The 19,237-nt window shown below is 40.4% G+C and overlaps 1 protein-coding gene across 3 annotated transcripts in view; it reads left to right on the top strand.

Annotated features, from left to right (window-relative positions):
* The window catches only part of arhgap12b (Rho GTPase activating protein 12b), a 220,588-nt gene that overhangs the window by 9,750 nt on the left and 191,601 nt on the right, over positions 1–19,237 (top strand). For all 3 annotated transcript variants that reach the window (XM_080212046.1, XM_080212037.1, XM_080212026.1), the window contains exon 2: positions 2,060–2,854. In XM_080212046.1, the coding sequence (XP_080068172.1) occupies positions 2,123–2,854 (732 nt within the window). In that variant the 5' untranslated portion in view covers positions 2,060–2,122. The remainder of the gene's footprint in view (positions 1–2,059; positions 2,855–19,237) is intronic.

Below are 19,237 nucleotides of genomic sequence, written 5' to 3'. Positions count from 1 at the left end.
GTCATTTTATTTAAATACAGTCTGAACCTGCTGTGTCACTTTTTGAACAATCTTTGGTCATGCTGTATTGATCTTTTGTGTACTGTGACTGAGGTAGCTGGTCCTCTTGGCAGCCACAAGATTTCTTAATTTTAAAAATAAATCTTCTGTCCCCTCCTACCATTCTGTCACTGACCTGAGGTGTCCTTTCCTAATTGCTGTGTCCACTTTCTATATCTGGTCACTTCTTGGCCTAACCCCAATGAATTGTGTTTGTCAGTTATGCCATTGACATTGACTGGAAACCAGCTATATATTTTTTCTCCAAAAAAAGCTCCTAGCTATGATGGTAAATACTTTACTTTTTTCTTTAATGCAGATTATGATTCCTGAGTCGGGAAGAATCTTTAAACCTATAAACTAAATAATAACTTGTCAAATAGTAGGTGCTTTCTACCTCATTACTAGGGGGGTTGTGGAAATTTGATATTTGCTTACAATCTTTATTTCCTTTCAGTCCCCTCCCTCTTCCTCCCTACACCCAATGATCGCCTGTGTCTTTTAGCTTTTTTTTACTGTGTAAACCTGCTCTTCCACAAATTGGGTGGAATAGAGTGCAGGCAAAACTCATCAAGCTTCTCGAGCAGGTGAATTGCCAACTTAAGTGAAGTTGCAATGAGTTGAGAACCAAACTGAGTAGTGGTGGGCCTTTTCTGGGGTGAAAAGTCCTGTGAGCATAAATCCCTTCCCCTGTAGTGCTGCTGGCCAATTGGAGACAAGCAAGTGTGCATTGCCTGGCAACACACCAAGCAAGCGGTGGCTACTGTGGGTATTGCACCCACTTGAGGTCCAGGATTGCCAAGGGACTCAGACCACAGATGAGTGAGGCAGAAAGGTGTATGACAGCAAGGACAGTAGGGTGGCTCCCAGTGGGTCCCCTTCCCAGTATGAGGTCCTTCAAATTGAAACAAGGCCCACCCCCTGCCACTGGAAGCTTGCAAGCCATCCCAAAAATGTTTGTTTTGCAGGTTTTCTGTGTGCTGAATCTCCAACCTGCTGCTGAATGAATATCCATGGCAGCAGGTTTAGGTAGATTTCAGTAGGCAGCCTGACAAGGAAGCTATCCGCATGCCTTCCTGCTGCAGGCTTTAGAGGCGTGTCCCCTGTCATCAGACCTGCCTTGGTGAGTTAAATTCTGCACATTAAATCGCAGACTGCACGTATGCTGTAATGGACATAGAGTTGGCCCTTATTAGTATGACTGCAATATGCAGTCTTGGGGAAGACATTTCATAGAACTTTTGAGAGGGAGGCCTGAAGAATGCTTACAGCCTTCACATATTTATTTCACTCCCACATTGAGTACCATTGCCTTTTTGCTCATCACTCAGAAAAAGATAATGAGGAAGTGTTAAATTTCTCCTTTTAAGGTCTTGAAGCTTTTTGTTTTACTTTGTATCGCTGAGATACCCCAAATAAATCATTTTCCTGACCGACTAGGGAACAGTTTTGAGTTAAAATGTTTCCTTTTCCTGAAACTGAAATGAATAGTAAGTGGTTTAATAACTTCCAGCAAGTTTGAGGTTTAGGGCTGACCAAAATTAGGTTGACATTGGATTACAGATGTACGTTCTATTTTTCATTAGACAACATAACTCTACTACACTCTTCAAATAGTGTTTTATCTGATTCACTGAAGAATGCAAGATCTGCTGGTTTTAGATGTTACCATAGCACCTGAAAATCTAAACCCTGTTGTACTTGGCTAGAGAAACCTGCGCAAGTTCCCCAGAATTCTGCTTCAGCATCTTCACGTTTTGCAATTCTTTTCAGAAACTGTTTGTTTTGTTTAATAATTATCAACTCATCCTGTAGCTTTTCATCTTGTTGCTGTTAATGTTTTCATACAGCTCAAAACATGGCTTTTAGCATGATGTTTTTCAATATGGTTTTCTATTTAAATTGCCTTCATTCTCATCTTTTCTAAAACTGCCTCAGTAATAAGCATTGACAATGATGTTCAGTATTTTGAGGATAAGTGGGCAGTGCTTACTAATGTGTTTTTTTCCCCCAACTTTAGCACAATATTGGAAACAAATCATGTGGATTACTGCCAGCTACAGAAGGTGAAAATTTATTTGAGATGGCTGAGAAAGACGGAAAGGTAGATGTATCTGTTGTTCCAGGACAGATATATATTGAGGTGGAGTATGACTATGAGTACGAGGCAAAAGATAGAAAGATTGCAATAAGGCAAGGTGAAAGATATATTTTATTGAAGAAGACAAATAATGATTGGTGGCAAGTTAAGAAGGAAGATGCCTCAAAACCGTTTTATCTTCCAGCACAGTATGTTAAAGAACTACCTCGGAAGGCATTAATGCCACCAGTGAAACATGTACCCACTTCTGTTAAAATCAAATCTGCTAGTTTAAATGCAGATGCCAAGCTAATGCGAGTGTCTACTGAAAATCTTTCCAAACCACTAGATTACTCCAGCTCTTTTAAGTCCTCTATGGGACAATCAACTGCTCAGACTTCCGCACAGAACCAGACAAAAAACCAAAGCACAAGCCAATCCCAAGACCAGGCTTGTGTTCAAGGGATAGGCCACTTGCATTCTGGACTCCAAAGTAGTGCCAAAGCTAGCAACCATAGTCAAGGATATGGAGAGAGTACGTTGCAGTATTTAAGAGTTACAAATCCAAACCGAATTTTGGGACAACCACAAGATTTTGAAACCCTGGATGCAGAGAGAAATAAAAACTTGTTTCATGAGCCTTCATATGAATGCACCCAAGAAAGTTTGGAAAAGCATCATCAAGACTCTGAATCTGGAGATGACCATAGTAGCAGTTCCACAGAACAATTGCAGGTATGAATTCCATATTACCATATTAAAGATTATGGTTTTGCTTTTTTAGAAAAGGAATAGAGTTGTATTGCCTCATTTTTATTGAGGCTCGCATCTTTTGTACAAACTTGTCCTGGAATTTTTAGTTACCTATTGTCTATTAGATTGACCTTTGTCCCTGTGTTTGATTTAAAAAATTTGGGTTGATGATGGAAGGTCAAATTTTGGAAACGTGATCTTTTCATGCTGATGTATTGTCTGCTGTAGCCCACACCATAGTAACCCTATACTGCAGCTTCCTGATTTACTAAATGTCAACTTGATAGTCATTTGAATTATCGTTCCTGAAATTAGAAGTGATGTTCTTTTAAGGTTTCTGAATCAATAGAATGATGTAGTATTTGCTTGATAGAATAGCAATGTTTAAAATGCATACACATTTATAAAAACACTGTTCAGAAATGTTTTACATGATCAAACCTGTTGTACTAGCAATCAGTAAATATATACTGATGTTGGTTCATGGTTATTAGATTGCAAGAAAAATATCCTGAAATGTACTTTGGGATTTCTTTTACAATCCACACCTGAGAGCTACCAATTAGAACGTGGAAGTGATACAAATTTTGCCATGTTGATCCAATCATTTTGACTGTTATCTGCCTTAGTGATCTTGTCGCATACCATTCCTGTGAAATGGTAAACAAATTAGTTCATTGTGTAGATTAATTGAAGTACTAATAATGAGAAGAAAACCATTTAGAATAGATATCAGTACCAGTATTTGAAAGACTTTTTGATATGATTTATTACTGTCACATGTATTGGTATATAGTGAAAGATATTGTTTCTTGTGCACTATACAGACTGCAGCATACTGTTCATGGAGTATGTAGGGGGAAAGGAAAGGAGAGGGTGCATAATGTATTGTTACAGTTCATAGCTAGGTGTAGAGAAAGATCAACTTAATATAAGATAGGTTCGCTCAAAAGTTTGATGGCAGTAGGGAAGAAGTTGTTCAAGTCAGTTGCTTCGTGACTTCAGACTTCTGTATTTCCCGATGGAAGAAAGTCTAGGGAGTGTGGGGACCTTGGTTATGTTGACTGCTTTCCTGGGCCAGTGAGAAGTGTAGAAGGAGTCAATGGATGGGAGACTGCTTTGCATGATGGGCTACGTTCATAACCCTTTGCAGTTTCTTGTAGTCCTGGTCAGAACAGGAGCCATGTCAAGCTGTGATACATCTGGAAAGGCTGTTTTCTAAGGTGTATCTGTATAAAAATTGGTGAGAGTTGTAGTGGATATGCCCGAATTTCCTTGGCCTCCTGAAAAAGTGGAGGCATTGGTGGGCTTTCCTAACTGTAGCGGCAGCATGGAGGGACCAGGACAGGTTGTTGGTGATCTGGGCACTTAAAGCGCTCGACCATTTCCACTTCATCCTTTGTTGATTTAGATAGGGGCATGTCCTCCACTACGCTTCCTGAAGTCGATGACTATCTCCTTTGTTTTACTGATATCCTGGGAGAGATTATTTTCATTGTGCCATTTTATCAGATTCTCGATCTCTTTCCTTTATTCCATCTCATCATTTGTTTAAGATCTGACCCACTACGACCCATATCATTAGCAAACTTGAAAATGGAATTGGAGTGAAATTTGGCCACACAGTCATAAGTGTGCAACAAGTATGGTAAAGGGTTGAGTGAGGACATAGCCTTGCAGGGCACAGCTGTTGAAGATGATCGTGGAGGAGCTGTCATTGCCCCTTCTTATTGATTTGCGGTCTGTGGATTAGGAGGTCTAGAATCCAGTCGCAGAGGGAGGAGCTCTAGACCATGGAGTTTGGAGATGAGCTTTGTAGGAATGATGGTGTTAAAGGCTGAGCTGTGGTCAATAAATAGGAGTCTGACATGGGTGTCTTGTTATCCAGGTGTTTCAGGGTAGGGCCAGGGAGATGGAATTTGCTATGGATCTGCTGCGGTGATTGGCTAGGAATTGCTTTAAATTGATTCTTAATCCTTGCTTTAAATTAATTAAGCTTGCTTGGCAATGCTAAGTGTATGAGGGCTGAAGAGTCTGAGTGTAGAGTAAATACGTACTTGATCCCCATGTCCCTCAGTTTCTCGTTTGAGATTTGTTTTAGCAGAGACTGCAGCAATTCCTAGAGTAGTGAAGAAATGCTGGAGGGTAGAGCTATGTGCACATCTGTTGTTTTGCAGTCACTGAATAAGTCAAATTCCATTTTTATTGTGTGGTAGTCAAAAGCTTCTACTAGTGTATGTGCATCATAGTCTACATTTTCTGCTGGTTTGCAGTGAACAAGACAAATGCCATTTTAATTGAAATGGGATAATGGCATTTTCTACGTTTGGTTGTTATATTTTGTGATTTTTGTATTGTCTATGAGTGGTGCATAGTGATCTTTAATGCCTCATAGCCCTACACTATCAAACAACCATTTAATGCATCAATATCAGATTTCAGACTATGACTGGAATACTTAAACTATTTAAAAATCAGGATTTGGGTGTACAGTCCAACAAAGATAACTTGTCCAGTTATCTTTCCTCAAAAAGGTCACTCTAGTGATTGCGTACTTCAGCTAATACAAGAACAGTAAATGCAACTTGAATTAGTGTACTACTTTTTGTTCAAAAAACTTTTAGCTTTCTTGGACGTAAGTATAATGGGTCCAGGTTTTGTGGCCATCAGCAAACAAGCAGTGTCAGCCATTGATCACATTTACACTTGCCCATGGCACTTGCACTGTTAGTAGAAAACAAAAATGATACAGGGTTGCTTATGTGAACAGGACATTCAAACACTGTCTCCTTAAATTGGACAATGTTTATTGAGCAATTGGGTGACCAAATTAGGAACTGTGAATTAGAATAGTTAGTGCAAAATAGGGGACGAAAGATTGAGAGACGGATAGAAGACAAAATTATTCTTTTTGATTTTAAGTCTCCAACAATAATTCAGAAGGAAGGAGACTGGAAGCTTTTTAAAGGTTACTTTTCAGTGTTCATGAAGTTGTTTGGCAGTAATTAAGGCTCATCACACCTTTTAAAAATTCGCTCTCATTTAATTGAGAAGTACTAACTCTTTCTGCCTTGTTTATTGGATGTCTAACAGATAAACTCAACTTTATGCCATTGCATATATTTCAGCGTGGAGACTCTGCAATTTAGCAGACTTCTGAGGGAGTATGGCAGCATTTACAGCAGCTTCATAATATTTGTATTTAACTGTTCATCTGTGAGCACAGAAGTTGAAGTCCAGTTTATGCTTCCTTATTTATGGTAATATCTCACTGTAATTTGTACCATGAAATCCTGGCCAAAATGTAAAAGTTTAAATCAAATTCTAGTAAGATGTTTCTTGGTGCACACTACTGAGCCATATTGATCAGAGTATTGTGCATGTCTGCTGAATTACCTATTTAAAGGAAGCATAACATGAGGGAGTAAATGCTGCCATACTCCCTCAGGAGTTTGCTAAATTGCAGAGTCTCCGCACTGAAATATATGCAATGGTATAAAGTTGAGTTTACCTGTCAGATATCCAATAAACAAGGCAGAAAGAGTTAGTACTTCTCAATTAAATGAGAGCGAATTTTTAAATGGTATGATGAGCCTTAATTACTGCCAAACAACTTCATGAACACTGAAAAGTAACCTTTTAAAAAGCTTCCAGTCTCATTCCTTCTGAATTATTGTTGGAGACTTAAAATCAACAAAAAAAAATTTTGTCTTCTATCCATCTCTCTATCTTTCGTACCCTATTTTGCGCGAAATTAACTATTCTAATTCACAGTTCCTAAATTGGTCACCCAACTGCTCAATAAACATTGTCCAATTTAAGGAGACAGTGTTTGAATGCCGTGTTCACATAAGCAACCCTGTATTATTTTTGTTTTCTAATAACAGTGCAAATGCCATGGGCAAGTGTAAATGTAATCAATGGCTGACACTGCTTGTTTTCTGATGGCCACAAAACCTGGACCCATTATACTTCAATGCTTCTGGCAAAAGGGGAGTGGAATTAATGAATGTTTGCTGGCTTCATGTTAGAAACTGTGGGTGTGGCTTTTGGTAAAATAGGGAGTGCTTGTATTGAATTTATGCGTGTGAATATGTATGTATGTGTTATATGTGGATGTTTGTGTGAATGTATTTGTATATATTTTATCTTTTACATAATACTGTCAGCTCATCAGCATAACTGTGTGTGCCCTAAGTAATTGTGAACAGAAGACCACTCTAAGCCAGAATGGTTTATGCATATTTGATCTTTGCTCTGTGAGTATTTGACATTAATTGCCTTTTTGCTATTGGCTTATTTGTGAAGCAGTGGGAAGTAAAATGAAACGTACATTATTAAAGGCACAAAAATGAAAGCTGCATATAAGAACATGAGAAATAGGAGCAGGAGTAGGCCAACTAGCCCTTCGAGCCTGCCCCGCCATTCAATAAGATCATGGCTGATCTGTCTTGGCTCAGTTCCACATTCCCGCCCTCTCCCCATAACCCTTAATCCCCTCTCTTATCAAAAACCCATCAACCCACGTCTTAAAAATATTTAGCGAGGTAGCCTCCACCACTTCAACGGGCAGAGAATTCCAGAGATTCACCACCCTTTGAGTGAAGAAGTTCCTCCTCAACTCCGTTCTAAACCGCCCCCCCCTTTATCTTGAGGCTGTGCCCCCTAGTCCTACTATCCTTTCTGAGCGGGAAGAGTCTCTCCACCTCTATCCTATCCATCCCATTCATCATCTTATACGTCTCAATGAGATCTCCCCTCATTCTTCTAAACTGTAACGAGTACAAGCCTAATTTATTCAGCCTCTCCTCATAGCTCAACCCTCTCAACTCCGGCATCAGCCTAGTAAACCTCCTCTGCACTCCCTCCAAGGCCAAAATATCCTTGCGTAAGTACGGCGCCCAAAACTGCACACAGTACTCCGGCTGCGGCCTCACCAATGCCCTATACAGCCGCAGCAAGACCTCCCTACTTTTATATTCAATCCCCCTCGCGATGAAGGCCAGCATCCCATTCGCCTTCCTGACCACCTGCAAGCTGGGTTTTTGCGACTCATGCACAAGGACCCCGAGGTCCCTCTGCACCGTCGCCTGCTGCAGTTTTTCTCCACGTAAGTAATAATCCTTCCTACCATTATTCCTTCCAAAGTGGACCACCTCGCACTTGCCAACATTAAATTCCATCTGCCATTTCCTGGCCCATTCGCCCAGCCTATCTAGATCCTTCTGTAGACTCTCACTACCCTCCGCACAATTTGCCTTTCCACCAATTTTAGTGTCATCAGCAAATTTCGACACCCTACACTCAGTTCCCTCTTCCAGATCATCTATATAAATGGTAAATAGCTGAGGCCCCAGCACCAACTCCTGGGGCACTCCACTATATATATGTTGTTCATCCATTGTTGTCAATGAGGACTGCGACACCATTAGTCATTTTCAGGTTCGATGTGGGTGTCCGAAGATGACTGATCAGGCCAATTTGGGCATGGAATGCCCACATTGGACAGACGTGTTGGCACTGTTGTGCTGGTGGCTCTGGACTTGTGCAGCTCATGCTTAAGTTGTGCTTCAGCAATGCAGCTTGCTTCTTAAGCTTGATAGCCCTTGTGGATGAGGCAGTGCCAGGTGGTCATGTCTATGTCAAGCGACTTCAGGGAAGCCTTGAGCATGTCTTTGTAATGTTTCTTCTACCCTCCATGTGAACGTCAACCTGCAGAGAGTTCCCCAAAAAGGAGCTGCTTGGGTATGTGCATACCCAAGCATACATATACGTTAAAGCTCAAAACTCTTGTTGCTTTCACTAAAATGATAATTAACATTAAGTCCACTTTATGACCATTAGTTATGTGCAGGGGATGCGCATTAACTAGGGCTTTACATGAGCTCCTACAGATAAGTACAAGGAAACTGCAGTTGCTGGAGTCAGAAGATATGCATGATAATGTATAACTATGAATAAATAAATTTAAAATTGGCTGCAGTTTATCCTTCACGATCTGATTTTCTGGACAAGAACATAGAGGAGTATCTAAATGCATAACAGTAATATTTAGTTACCCATTTTTTGATTTTTTTTTTCATTTCCCCATTCCGTTGCTCTAATTAAAGAAATTAAAATCATTGCAGCCACGTGTGATGAAATATTTAATGTCCACCACATAAATATATCCTTTTGATATTTGACAATGTATTTTCCCATGAGCTGAAGCTTGCTTTCTTTCCTCGCTTTCTTTATATATGGCTGCTAAGAGCAGGCTCTATCTATGCTGGTCTTGAACCAGCAATTAGAAATTGCTTCCCAGGGTAACTTGTCACAAATTTCTTGTAGAGTTGTCAACGCTGTGCTCATCTTGTGTAGTCCTTACAGCTGAGGTTAAGATTTGGCATATGGCTGTGATTGAGGATTTGGCAATTGGGAGATCCTGAGCAAAAAGCTACAGCCTGTCCCTTGATTTTGTTTGTTGGATGGTAAACTACCTGCAGTTCTCTTGATTTTAAAGATTGCATTTAGATTTGCGACCTGTAACATTCTTTTCAAGTATGATTAATTTCAAATCGCAGTCACATCCACAAAAAGTTTATTTAGATTTTCCTCCACCTTGCAAAGTACGGTGGGCATAATTTGTCATATCATCATTGACATCTGTAAGCCATTTTAAAAAATTAGCTTCTCAATAGAAGGCAAGACAATGTAAGTTTAAATATGAAATACCTTACCATGGTAAGGTGCTTCACTTGGCTAAGGATTGGCAAAATAAAGTTCAAAGTAATTTCAATTGTTACACATTTGAAAAAGTTCTTTGCAGTAAAAGGTGAAATCCTAATTTAGCTTTTGTATCTCTAAAAGTTTGTAGATTTGAGTAAAAACAAGTAGTTGGCCTGTTCAGTATTATAGGTTAGTGTTCCAATTTAAGTTAAAAAGTTGGATGTGCTGATTGCTCAGAAAATCTACTGCATGGATATTTCTTTCTGCTCTGTGTGAAACTTATTGATCTAATTTACGCTACAATTAGTGTCAGTGCCCCAGGTTAGGGAGGGGAGCACTGGGTAGTGAATTTGCACTCTGGACTGCAGTAACCCTTGCTGCATCTGTGTACTAGTGTTATTAAGAACAGGGAGTAGGGCAGAAATGGCTTCTATAAACAATAAAGCCTGTTGCAGTTCAGTACATTGCCAACGTTCACTGCAAAGGTTCACCAGTATTAGACAAGTTCTTGAAGAAATTAAGAGCTGTACTTCAGCAGTGTCCTCAAAATATTTTAACTACTATATTCATGAATTAGGGTGGCACAACTCAAATTTAAACTTGCTATTAGCAAAATTTAAAATTCTGTGATTTGCCTATTTAGATCAAAGTTTGTGTGATAGAAAATGGTCTAATTATTATAACACAGTCGGAAAAAAAATGGTTATCTCCTGCCAAAACACCATGACACCATACTTTAGGTATATCTATTAGAGCTGCACCAGACAAGTATCTGCATGTAATTAAAAGGAAGTTCTTTTGAAAGATGCAACCTGAAACCATTTCTGCAGATTTCAAAAATATTTTCACTTCTTGCCACTACATGATTGAAGCTGCTTATTCTCTGGACTGGATTCATATATTTTTGTGAGTTTTCTCAGTTATGTCTATAACTCCACTGTGTTCTTCAGACATTGCCTATTTGAGGAATTACAAAATACTTCATGGGGACATAGGAACAGAAGTATGTTATTCAGCCCATCGTACCTATTCTGCCATTCAAACAGATTTTGTATAGTGTCTTGTGTAAGATACTAGTTAGGCCTCATTTAGAGTACTGCTTCCAGTTCTGGGAAGCATACTTGAGGGAGGATGTGAATGCATTGGAAAGAATACAGAAGAATACGCTCAGGATTGATTTCCAGGGTAAAGAATTAGCTATGAGAATAGAACATAGAACATAGAACACTACAGCACAAACAGGCCCTTCGGCCCACGAGTTGTGCCGATCACATCAACACCTACCAACCTACAGACCTATCTATAACCCTCAATCTCATTAAACCCCATATACTCATCCAGAAGTCTTTTAAAAGACCCCAGCGAGTTCGCCTCCACCACCACTGACGGCAGCCGATTCCATTCACTCACCACCCTCTGAGTGAAAAACTTACCCCTAACATCACTTCTGAACCTCCCTCCCCGCACCTTAAATCTGTGTCCTCTCGTAGCAACCATTTCAACCCGGGGAAATAGCCTCTGAGAGTCCACCCTATCTATTCCTCTCAACATTTTGTAAACTTCTATCAGGTCGCCTCTCAACCTTCGTCTCTCCAGGGAAAAGAGTCCCAGCTCCCTCAACCTAACTTCATAAGGCATGCCTCCCAGTCCAGGCAACATCCTTGTAAATCTCCTCTGTACCCTCTCAATAGCTTCTACATCTTTCCTATAGTGAGGCGACCAGAACTGCACACAATACTCTAAATGAGGCCTGACAAGGGTCTTATAAAGTTGCAGCATTACCTCCTGACTCCTAAACTCAATCCCTCGATTAATGAAGGCCAGTACCCCATACGCCTTCTTGACCACCTCCTCCACCTGCGAGGCCGATTTAAGAGTCCTGTGGACCCGGACCCCAAGATCCTTCTGCTCTTCAACACTACTCAGACTTCTGCCCTTGATAGTGTAGACAATAGATTGAAGAGGTTGGACTGTTCCTTGCAGAAAAGACTAAGAGGATCCTTGATTGATATGCTCACAATCTTGAGGGGTATTGACAGGGTTCAAGTGAGAAATTGCTCACACTTAAGGGCACAAAGTCAAAGTTGGCAAAAGGAGCAAAAGTGATGTGGGGAATAAAGTTTTCACCCACCGGTGGTTGGACTCTGAAATGAACTTCCTTAAGAGGTGGTGGAAGCAGATTCGATTGAGGTATTCAAAAGGAAATTGGCTTGTTATCTGAAAAGAACAGGTAAGGTTACAGGATGAGACTAGGTAGATGGCTCTCTGAAAGACTTATGTAAATCTGATGGGCTCCTTCCATCGCAGGCTGCTCGTTCTGTCTAGTATGGCTCCTGTTTTCATTCCCTTAAGTAGTGTAGACTTCAGTGTAATCTGGCACACCATTTATACATAGATGCAGCTTGGCCACATATCTGGCTCAGCACTCCATTGAAACTACTCTCTATTCCAGGATTATCTTTTATTTGTTACCAAACATCTCTGACCTTTCTGCATCTCCTTTCAAGCTCACCTGATACAAGTGGGCAGAGCTGATAAGCTTTGTTATCACTGATGGTGACCACCAAATCAGTTCACTCCCATCCTCTTGTCTAGCAAGCCTTGATCTTTCTGTTTTTGCAACTTCTGACTTCTATCCATCATCAATACTGCCTATTGCTTTTTTCTGCCTCTGCTTCAGCCTCTCCGTTGCTGAAACCCTCAACCATCCTTTTTTTGACCACGAAATTTAGCCATTACAGTGCTCTCCTTGTTGTCCTCCCAATTTCTGCTCTTCACAGTCTTAAATCTATCTTGTAATCCACGCCAAGTCCTGTTTGTCATCATCCCTGTGCTTTTTGGCTTACATTCAGGCTGGCGCGGTAGCATTGCTGCTTCATAGCACTAGGGACCCAGGTTCGATTCCTGGCATGGATGTGTGCAATTTGCATGTTCTCCCTGGGTTTTCTCTGGGTGCTCTGGTTTCCGCCCACATTCTGAAAGATGTGCTGGTTAGGTGCATGGACCCGAACAGGCGTACTGGAATGTGGTAACTAGGGGAGTTTCACAGTAACTTCATTAACACTGCAATGTAAGCCTTGCATGTGACTAATAAATACACATCCTCCAAGACCTTATACCTCCCTTATCTCTGTAACCCTTTACAATCCTCTGAGAACTTCAGATTCCTTCAATTCTGTCTCATTGTGCATTCTTGATTTACGTTGCTGCTGAATCACCGCCCTCATTTCAACCACAGGCAGTGGTGCTTTCAACTGTCCAGGTCCTAAACTCAATTGCCTTCCTAAACCTTGTTGCGTCTATCCATCTCTGCTTCTTTCAAGTGTTTCTTAAAACTCATCTCTCTGCATTTTATCACCTGTCTGAACAGCTTCGTATTTGGCTTGGTGTTTAATTTGTCTAATTATGCTTTTGGGAAATCCTTTACTATTTACTATGTTGCCAGTTGCTTTATTGTCAGAATAAAAGATTGAACTAGAGTAATACATTTAAGCATATTTTTCCTGTAGAACTGAATCCCATTCCTGTTAACTTATTGCATTTGAGCGTATTTTGCTGGCATGGACTTAGCAGGCCAAATGGCCTCGTGTTGTAACCATTCAATTATTCTATGAATGCAGGCATGATAATAAAAATCAAGCTGCAAACCATTTTTTCTGTGTTAAGGCTTCCACCATGGTAATTGCAATTTTATTTTTCTGAGCTATTTACCATCCTTTTTATCATTTTGAGAACAAGATTCCAATGTTCTTATGATCGCACTAAGAACGTGTCACGTGGCAAATTGGCATATCAAATTCTCCTGTAGCTTAAACGATTAGAATCTTGACATGCTGCTATCAGTATCTGTTTTCTCTGTGTAACCAGGAGGACCCAAAGTAAAGCATTATTCTGTAGGATACTGGGAGTTAGAGACAAATGCTTAGATTTTTGTTTATTGATAAATATTTTAGCCAACAGTAAATCAGTGCTGCTTTGTTACAAGGTCACAGTGGTGAAATTGATACATTGTAAGCATAGTTTGTCTATCTGTTTTTACAAATTAACTGTCTAAACAGAACAGTTCTGCAGGCAAGTTAGAAATGTCAGATGTGCAGATTTGCTTTGTCTACCAATTCCCCCCGCCCACCCAAACTTGGTTTTGGTTAAGGAGCAAAATAAATATAAGTGCGTATGTAGGATTAGGTAAACTATTCCCTTGAGTTTGTTTTACAATTCGATTAGATTGTGGCTGGTCTGTACCTCAACTCCATTTACTTGTCTGCCCCATATCCTCTGAAATCCTTCTCCAGATTAAGTGAAAATGACAAGATCTTTATGAAGAACTTTCTGGAGGATAGTTACTAAAAGTGATCTGATTTTTGTATGCATCATTTTCTAGAACTAAACTCTTTGCCCTTTAAAGGAAAGTGCATTCCAAAAGTGTTTTCCCAGTTGACCTTTCTTGTTCCCCTACTTTAGTGCAACTACCCTTTTTGTAAGAAGGTAGTCATTCCCCTCAAAAAGATTGGAAAAACTCAGTGGAACAGGTCACATCTATAAGGAAAGGAAAATAATTAAGGGTGCAGGACATTTGAAATGTTGCTCCTTTTCTTTGTGTTCTATTGAATGTTTTCTGTTTTGTTTCATTGTACTTTGCTCATTTGTAGGTTAAGAAGTTAAATGTAGCACATCAGGACTTCCAATTTTTAATTTGAAAAAATCGTTAATTAGAATAACAAATTGTGCTTGAAATTGAGTGTAATATACAGCCCAGATGTCTGCTATGACTTAGCTTTCAAGTTCCGATCCAGCAACTTCTGTGCAAAGCCCAGGTCAACACTTCTAGAATCAATACTGAGGAAATGTTGCACTGAAAGCTGTTAGCTTTTGGATTTTTTCCCTCCCTGTCTCCTTAGGGTACAGTAGTATAATAGTTAAGGAATAAGATGATCCAAAGGCTTGGAATGCTAACTCAGCAATTTGAATTCCAATCATAGAATCACTACAATGCAGGAGGAAGCCATTTGGCCCATCGTGTCTGCACTGACCATGATCCCACCCAGACCCTATTCCTGTAACCCCACATATTTACCCTGCTAATCCCCCTGACGTTAGGGTCAATTTAGCATGGCCAATCAACCTAACCTGCGCATCTTTGGAGCATGGGAGGAAGCAGGAGCACCCAGAAGAAATCTATGCAGGCACAGGGAGAAAATGCAAATTACATAGTGTCCCAAGGCAAGAATTGAACCAGGTCTTTGGTGCTGTGAGGCAGCAGCGCTAACTACTCTGCCATCCCTTTTATATTACAGCATGCAGTAGCTTCCTTCACTGTTACTCTAATATTTGATGCAGCTGGCAATTTTAAATTCAGTTAACTAAATAGATTTTGAATGAAAACAAATTTGTATCAGTGTTGATGACCGTGAAACTATCTGACTGGCCCTCTGATGCCTTATAGAAAAGGAAATCTGCTGTCCTTACACTGACGCTGCTATTCAAGAAAAGGAGAGAGAAAAGTGTACTACAGGACAGTTAGTCTGACATCTGTCATTGAAAAAATGCTGGAATCTATTATTGAGAGAGCCTTAATGTGCTTAGAAAAACATTGTATGATTGGATAAAGTCAGCATGGTTTTACAAATTGAAAAATTGTTTGACAAGTTTTAAAGGAGGTTTTTGAGGAGAATGTAAGTACTTGACAAAGGGAAACGAATAGCTATAGTATGCTTGGATTTTCAAAAAGCATGGAATTGGGAATAATGGCATGGATGAAGGATTTATTCGTAGATAGGAAGCAAGGATCAGTGAAACCTGTGGCTTTTTTAAGTTAGTAGGCTGCAACTATGTAAAATTTGCAAGAATCAGTACTGGGCTATCTGTTTTTTTACCCATTATATTAATGACTTGGTAGATGAGATAGAGAGCAATGTATTTGTTTACGAATGATGCAAAGTTAGATGTGAATTTAAGTTATGAGAAGGACACTGAGACTGGAAAGAAATATGGAAGATTGAGCGGGCAACAAGAGGACAATATATGAGGGGAAGTGTGAAGTTGTTCACTTTGGTTGGAAGAGTAGGAAGTCAGTGTTTTAAAAAGTGAAACTTCAAAATGTCGATGTTCAGAGGTACTTTGAACTTGTAAACAATTACAGAAGCTATAAGGCACAGGAACAAGCTATTGAGGCCAACCAATCCATGCCAGTGTTAATGCTCCACTTGAACCTCCTCCATCTTTTATATCATCTAAATCCACACTATAAGCACCTGTTCTCTTCTCCCTCACTTATCTAATTTCCCCTTAATTATTTCTACACTCATTGCCTCACCTGTGGTAGTGAATTTCACATTCTTGTAACTTTTGCGATGAAATTTCTTCTGAATTCCCAACTGGATTTATTAGTGACTATCATATATTGATGGCCTATTGTTATGCTTGTCCCTTGAAGAGAAAACGTTCTTTTTGTATCCACTCTTTCGATACATAGAACATAGAACACTACAGCACAAACAGGCCCTTCGGCCCACAAGTTGCGCCGATCACATCATCACCTACCAACCTACAGACCTATCTATAACCCTCAATCTCATTAAACCCCATATACTCATCCAGGAGTCTTTTAAAAGACCCCAGCGAGTTCGCCTCCACCACCACTGACGGCAGCCGATTCCATTCACTCACCACCCTCTGAGTGAAAAACTTACCCCTAACATCACTTCTGAACCTCCCTCCCCGCACCTTAAATCTGTGTCCTCTCGTAGCGACCATTTCAACCCGGGGAAATAGCCTCTGAGAGTCCACCCTATCTATTCCTCTCAACATTTTGTAAACTTCTATCAGGTCGCCTCTCAACCTTCGTCTCTCCAGGGAAAAGAGTCCCAGCTCCCTCAACCTAACTTCATAAGGCATGCCTCCCAGTCCAGGCAACATCCTTGTAAATCTCCTCTGTACCCTTTCAATAGCTTCTACATCTTTCCTATAGTGAGGCGACCAGAACTGCACACAATACTCTAAATGAGGCCTGACAAGGGTCTTATAAAGTTCCAGCATTACCTCCCGACTCCTAAACTCAATCCCTCGATTAATGAAGGCCAGTACACCATACGCCTTCTTGACCACCTCCTCCACCTGCGAGGCCGATTTAAGATACCTTCCATATTGTTCAAAATTCACACCTCAGTTAGGTGCCTTTCCTCGAGAAAGTCACAGCCAGCCAATACTTTCCTGACATGTACGTCTACACATTTCTGGTTCCACCTTTGTAAATCTTAACTGCGTGCTTTTTACATAATATGGTGATCAGAATAGCTTGCAGTGCATTTCAGAATGGTCTAACCAGAGTGGTTAGCACTGCTCCCTAACCAGAGATCCTGGTTGGATTCCTGGCTCAGGTCACCGTCTGTGTCGAGTCTGCTCGTTTTCCCTGTGTCTTTGCTGTAGATGCTCGGGTTTCCCCTTAGATTCCAAAAGATGTGCTGGTTAGGTGCATTGGCCATTCTAAATTCCCCCTCAATTTACCCGAACAGGCATCTCGGGGATTTTCAGTAACTTCTTTGCAGTGATAATGTAAGCCTATTTGTGACACACAAACTTAAACATAACCAAGGTTAAGTGCAGGTTTAACATGTACCCTACTATTCAATCTTATCCCTCAAAAAATAAAAACTAGGGCGTGGTTTGCTTTTGTTTATGGTCTTACTTAATTGGGACATTTAATGATTGACTCTGTGAACCCAGGAGTTGTATGAGCACTGTAAGGAGCCGCCCAATTCGATCAATCAAACTCGAGGATCTTTTAATGAGACACGCAGAATTTAAATCAGGAACTATAAATTCGACGGTTTAGTTCCTTGTAAGCTTGTATTTAAGAAGTAAATAAATCGACACAGTGGTTGGCATTGTTGCCTCACAGCGCCATGGACCAGGATTCGATTCCAGCCTTGGGTGACTGTGCGAAATTTGCACATCCTTTGGTCTGCGTGGATTTTCTCCGGGTGCTCCGATTTCCTCCCACAGTCCAAAGGTATGCGGGCTAGGTTGATTGGGCATGCCAAATTAACCCTTGGTGCCAGGGAGATAAGCAGGGCAAATATGTGGGGTTACGGGGATAGTGCCTAGATGGGATTGTTGTTGGTGCAGGCTTAATGGGCCCAGTAGTCTCTTTCAGTGCTTTAGATTCTAAAGCAAGGGAAAGGAAGATGGAATTAAGAGTCCGTTAAGAGATGGAATAAAAAAGTGAAACATTCTTTTAATTTTTAAAATAATCTCCAATTATAATCTGAAAGCAATAAAGAAAGGAAAGATAGATTATGAAAATAAACTAGCACAAAATATAAAAACTGAAAGTAAAAGTTTTTACAAATATATAAAAGAGTGGCTAAAGTAAATGTTGGACCCTTAGATGAGAAGGGAGATTTAATAATGGGAAATGATAAAATGGCTGAGACCTTAAATAAGTTTTTTGTGTCGGTCTTCACAGTGGAGGACACAAATAGCATACCAATAATTGACAGTCATAGGACTGTAGGGGGTGAGGACCTTAAAACGATAACTATTAATAGTGCTGGGTAGGCTAATGGGACTAAAAGTAGACAAGTCCCCTGGTCCGGATGGAATGCATCCCAGGGTACGAAAAGAAATGGCAGAAATAACAGCAGATACATTAGTTGTAATTTATCAAAATTGGCTGGACTCTGGGGCGGTGTCAGCTGATTGGAAAACAGCTAATGTAACGCCACTATTTAAAAAGGGAGGTAGACAAAAGGCGGGTAACTACAGGCCGGTTAGCTTAACATCCATAGATTTCCAGCATTTTCAACTATCATTAAGGAAGAAATAGCAGGACACCTGGAAAAGAGTGGATCAGTCAAGCAGACGCAGCATGGATTTATGAAGGGAAAGTGATGTTTGACGAATTTACTGGATTTTTATGAAGATATAACGAGTGCAGTTGACAGAGGGGAACCGGTGGATGTGGTATATTTAGATTTCAAGAAGGCATTCGATAAGGTGCCTCACAAAAGGTTGCTGCATAAGATAGAAGTACATGGAGTTGGGGGTAAAGTGTTAGCGTGGATTGAGGATTGGCTAGCTAACAGAAAGCAGAGAGTCAGAATAAATAGGTGCTTTTCTGGTTGGCAGTCAGTGACTAGTGGCATGCTGCAGGGATTGGTGCTGGGTCCTCAACTGTTTACCATTTACGTAGATGGTCTGGAGGAGGGAACTAAGTATGGGGTAACAAAGTTTGCAGATGACACAAAGATAAGTGGGAAAGCCAATTGTGTGGAGGACACAGTCTGCAGAGAGATTTGGATAGGCTAAGTGAGTGGGCAAGGATCTGGCAGGTGAAATATAATGTTGCCAAGTGTGAGGTTATCCACTTTGGAAGGAGTAATAGTAAAATGGACTATTATTTAAATGGTGAAAAATTACAACATGCTACTGTGCAGAGGGACCTGGGGGTTCTTGTGCATGAATCACAAAAACTCAGTTAGCAGGTGTAGCAGGTGATCAAGAAGGCAAATAGAATGTTGGCCTTTTTCATGAAGGGGATGGAGTATAAAAGTAGGGAGGTCTTGCTGCAATTGTACAAGGTATTGGTGAGGCCGCATCTAGAGTACTGTGTACAATTGTAGTCCCCTTATTTAAGAAAGGGTGTATTAGCTCTGGAGG

Source organism: Carcharhinus amblyrhynchos, chromosome 2 (genome assembly GCF_965287045.1).
Source record: "Carcharhinus amblyrhynchos chromosome 2, sCarAmb.v2.hapA, whole genome shotgun sequence".
Lineage (NCBI taxonomy): Eukaryota > Metazoa > Chordata > Chondrichthyes > Carcharhiniformes > Carcharhinidae > Carcharhinus > Carcharhinus amblyrhynchos.
The sequence above is the reverse complement of the archived record's forward strand: the minus strand, read 5'-3'. Positions and strand labels throughout refer to the sequence as shown.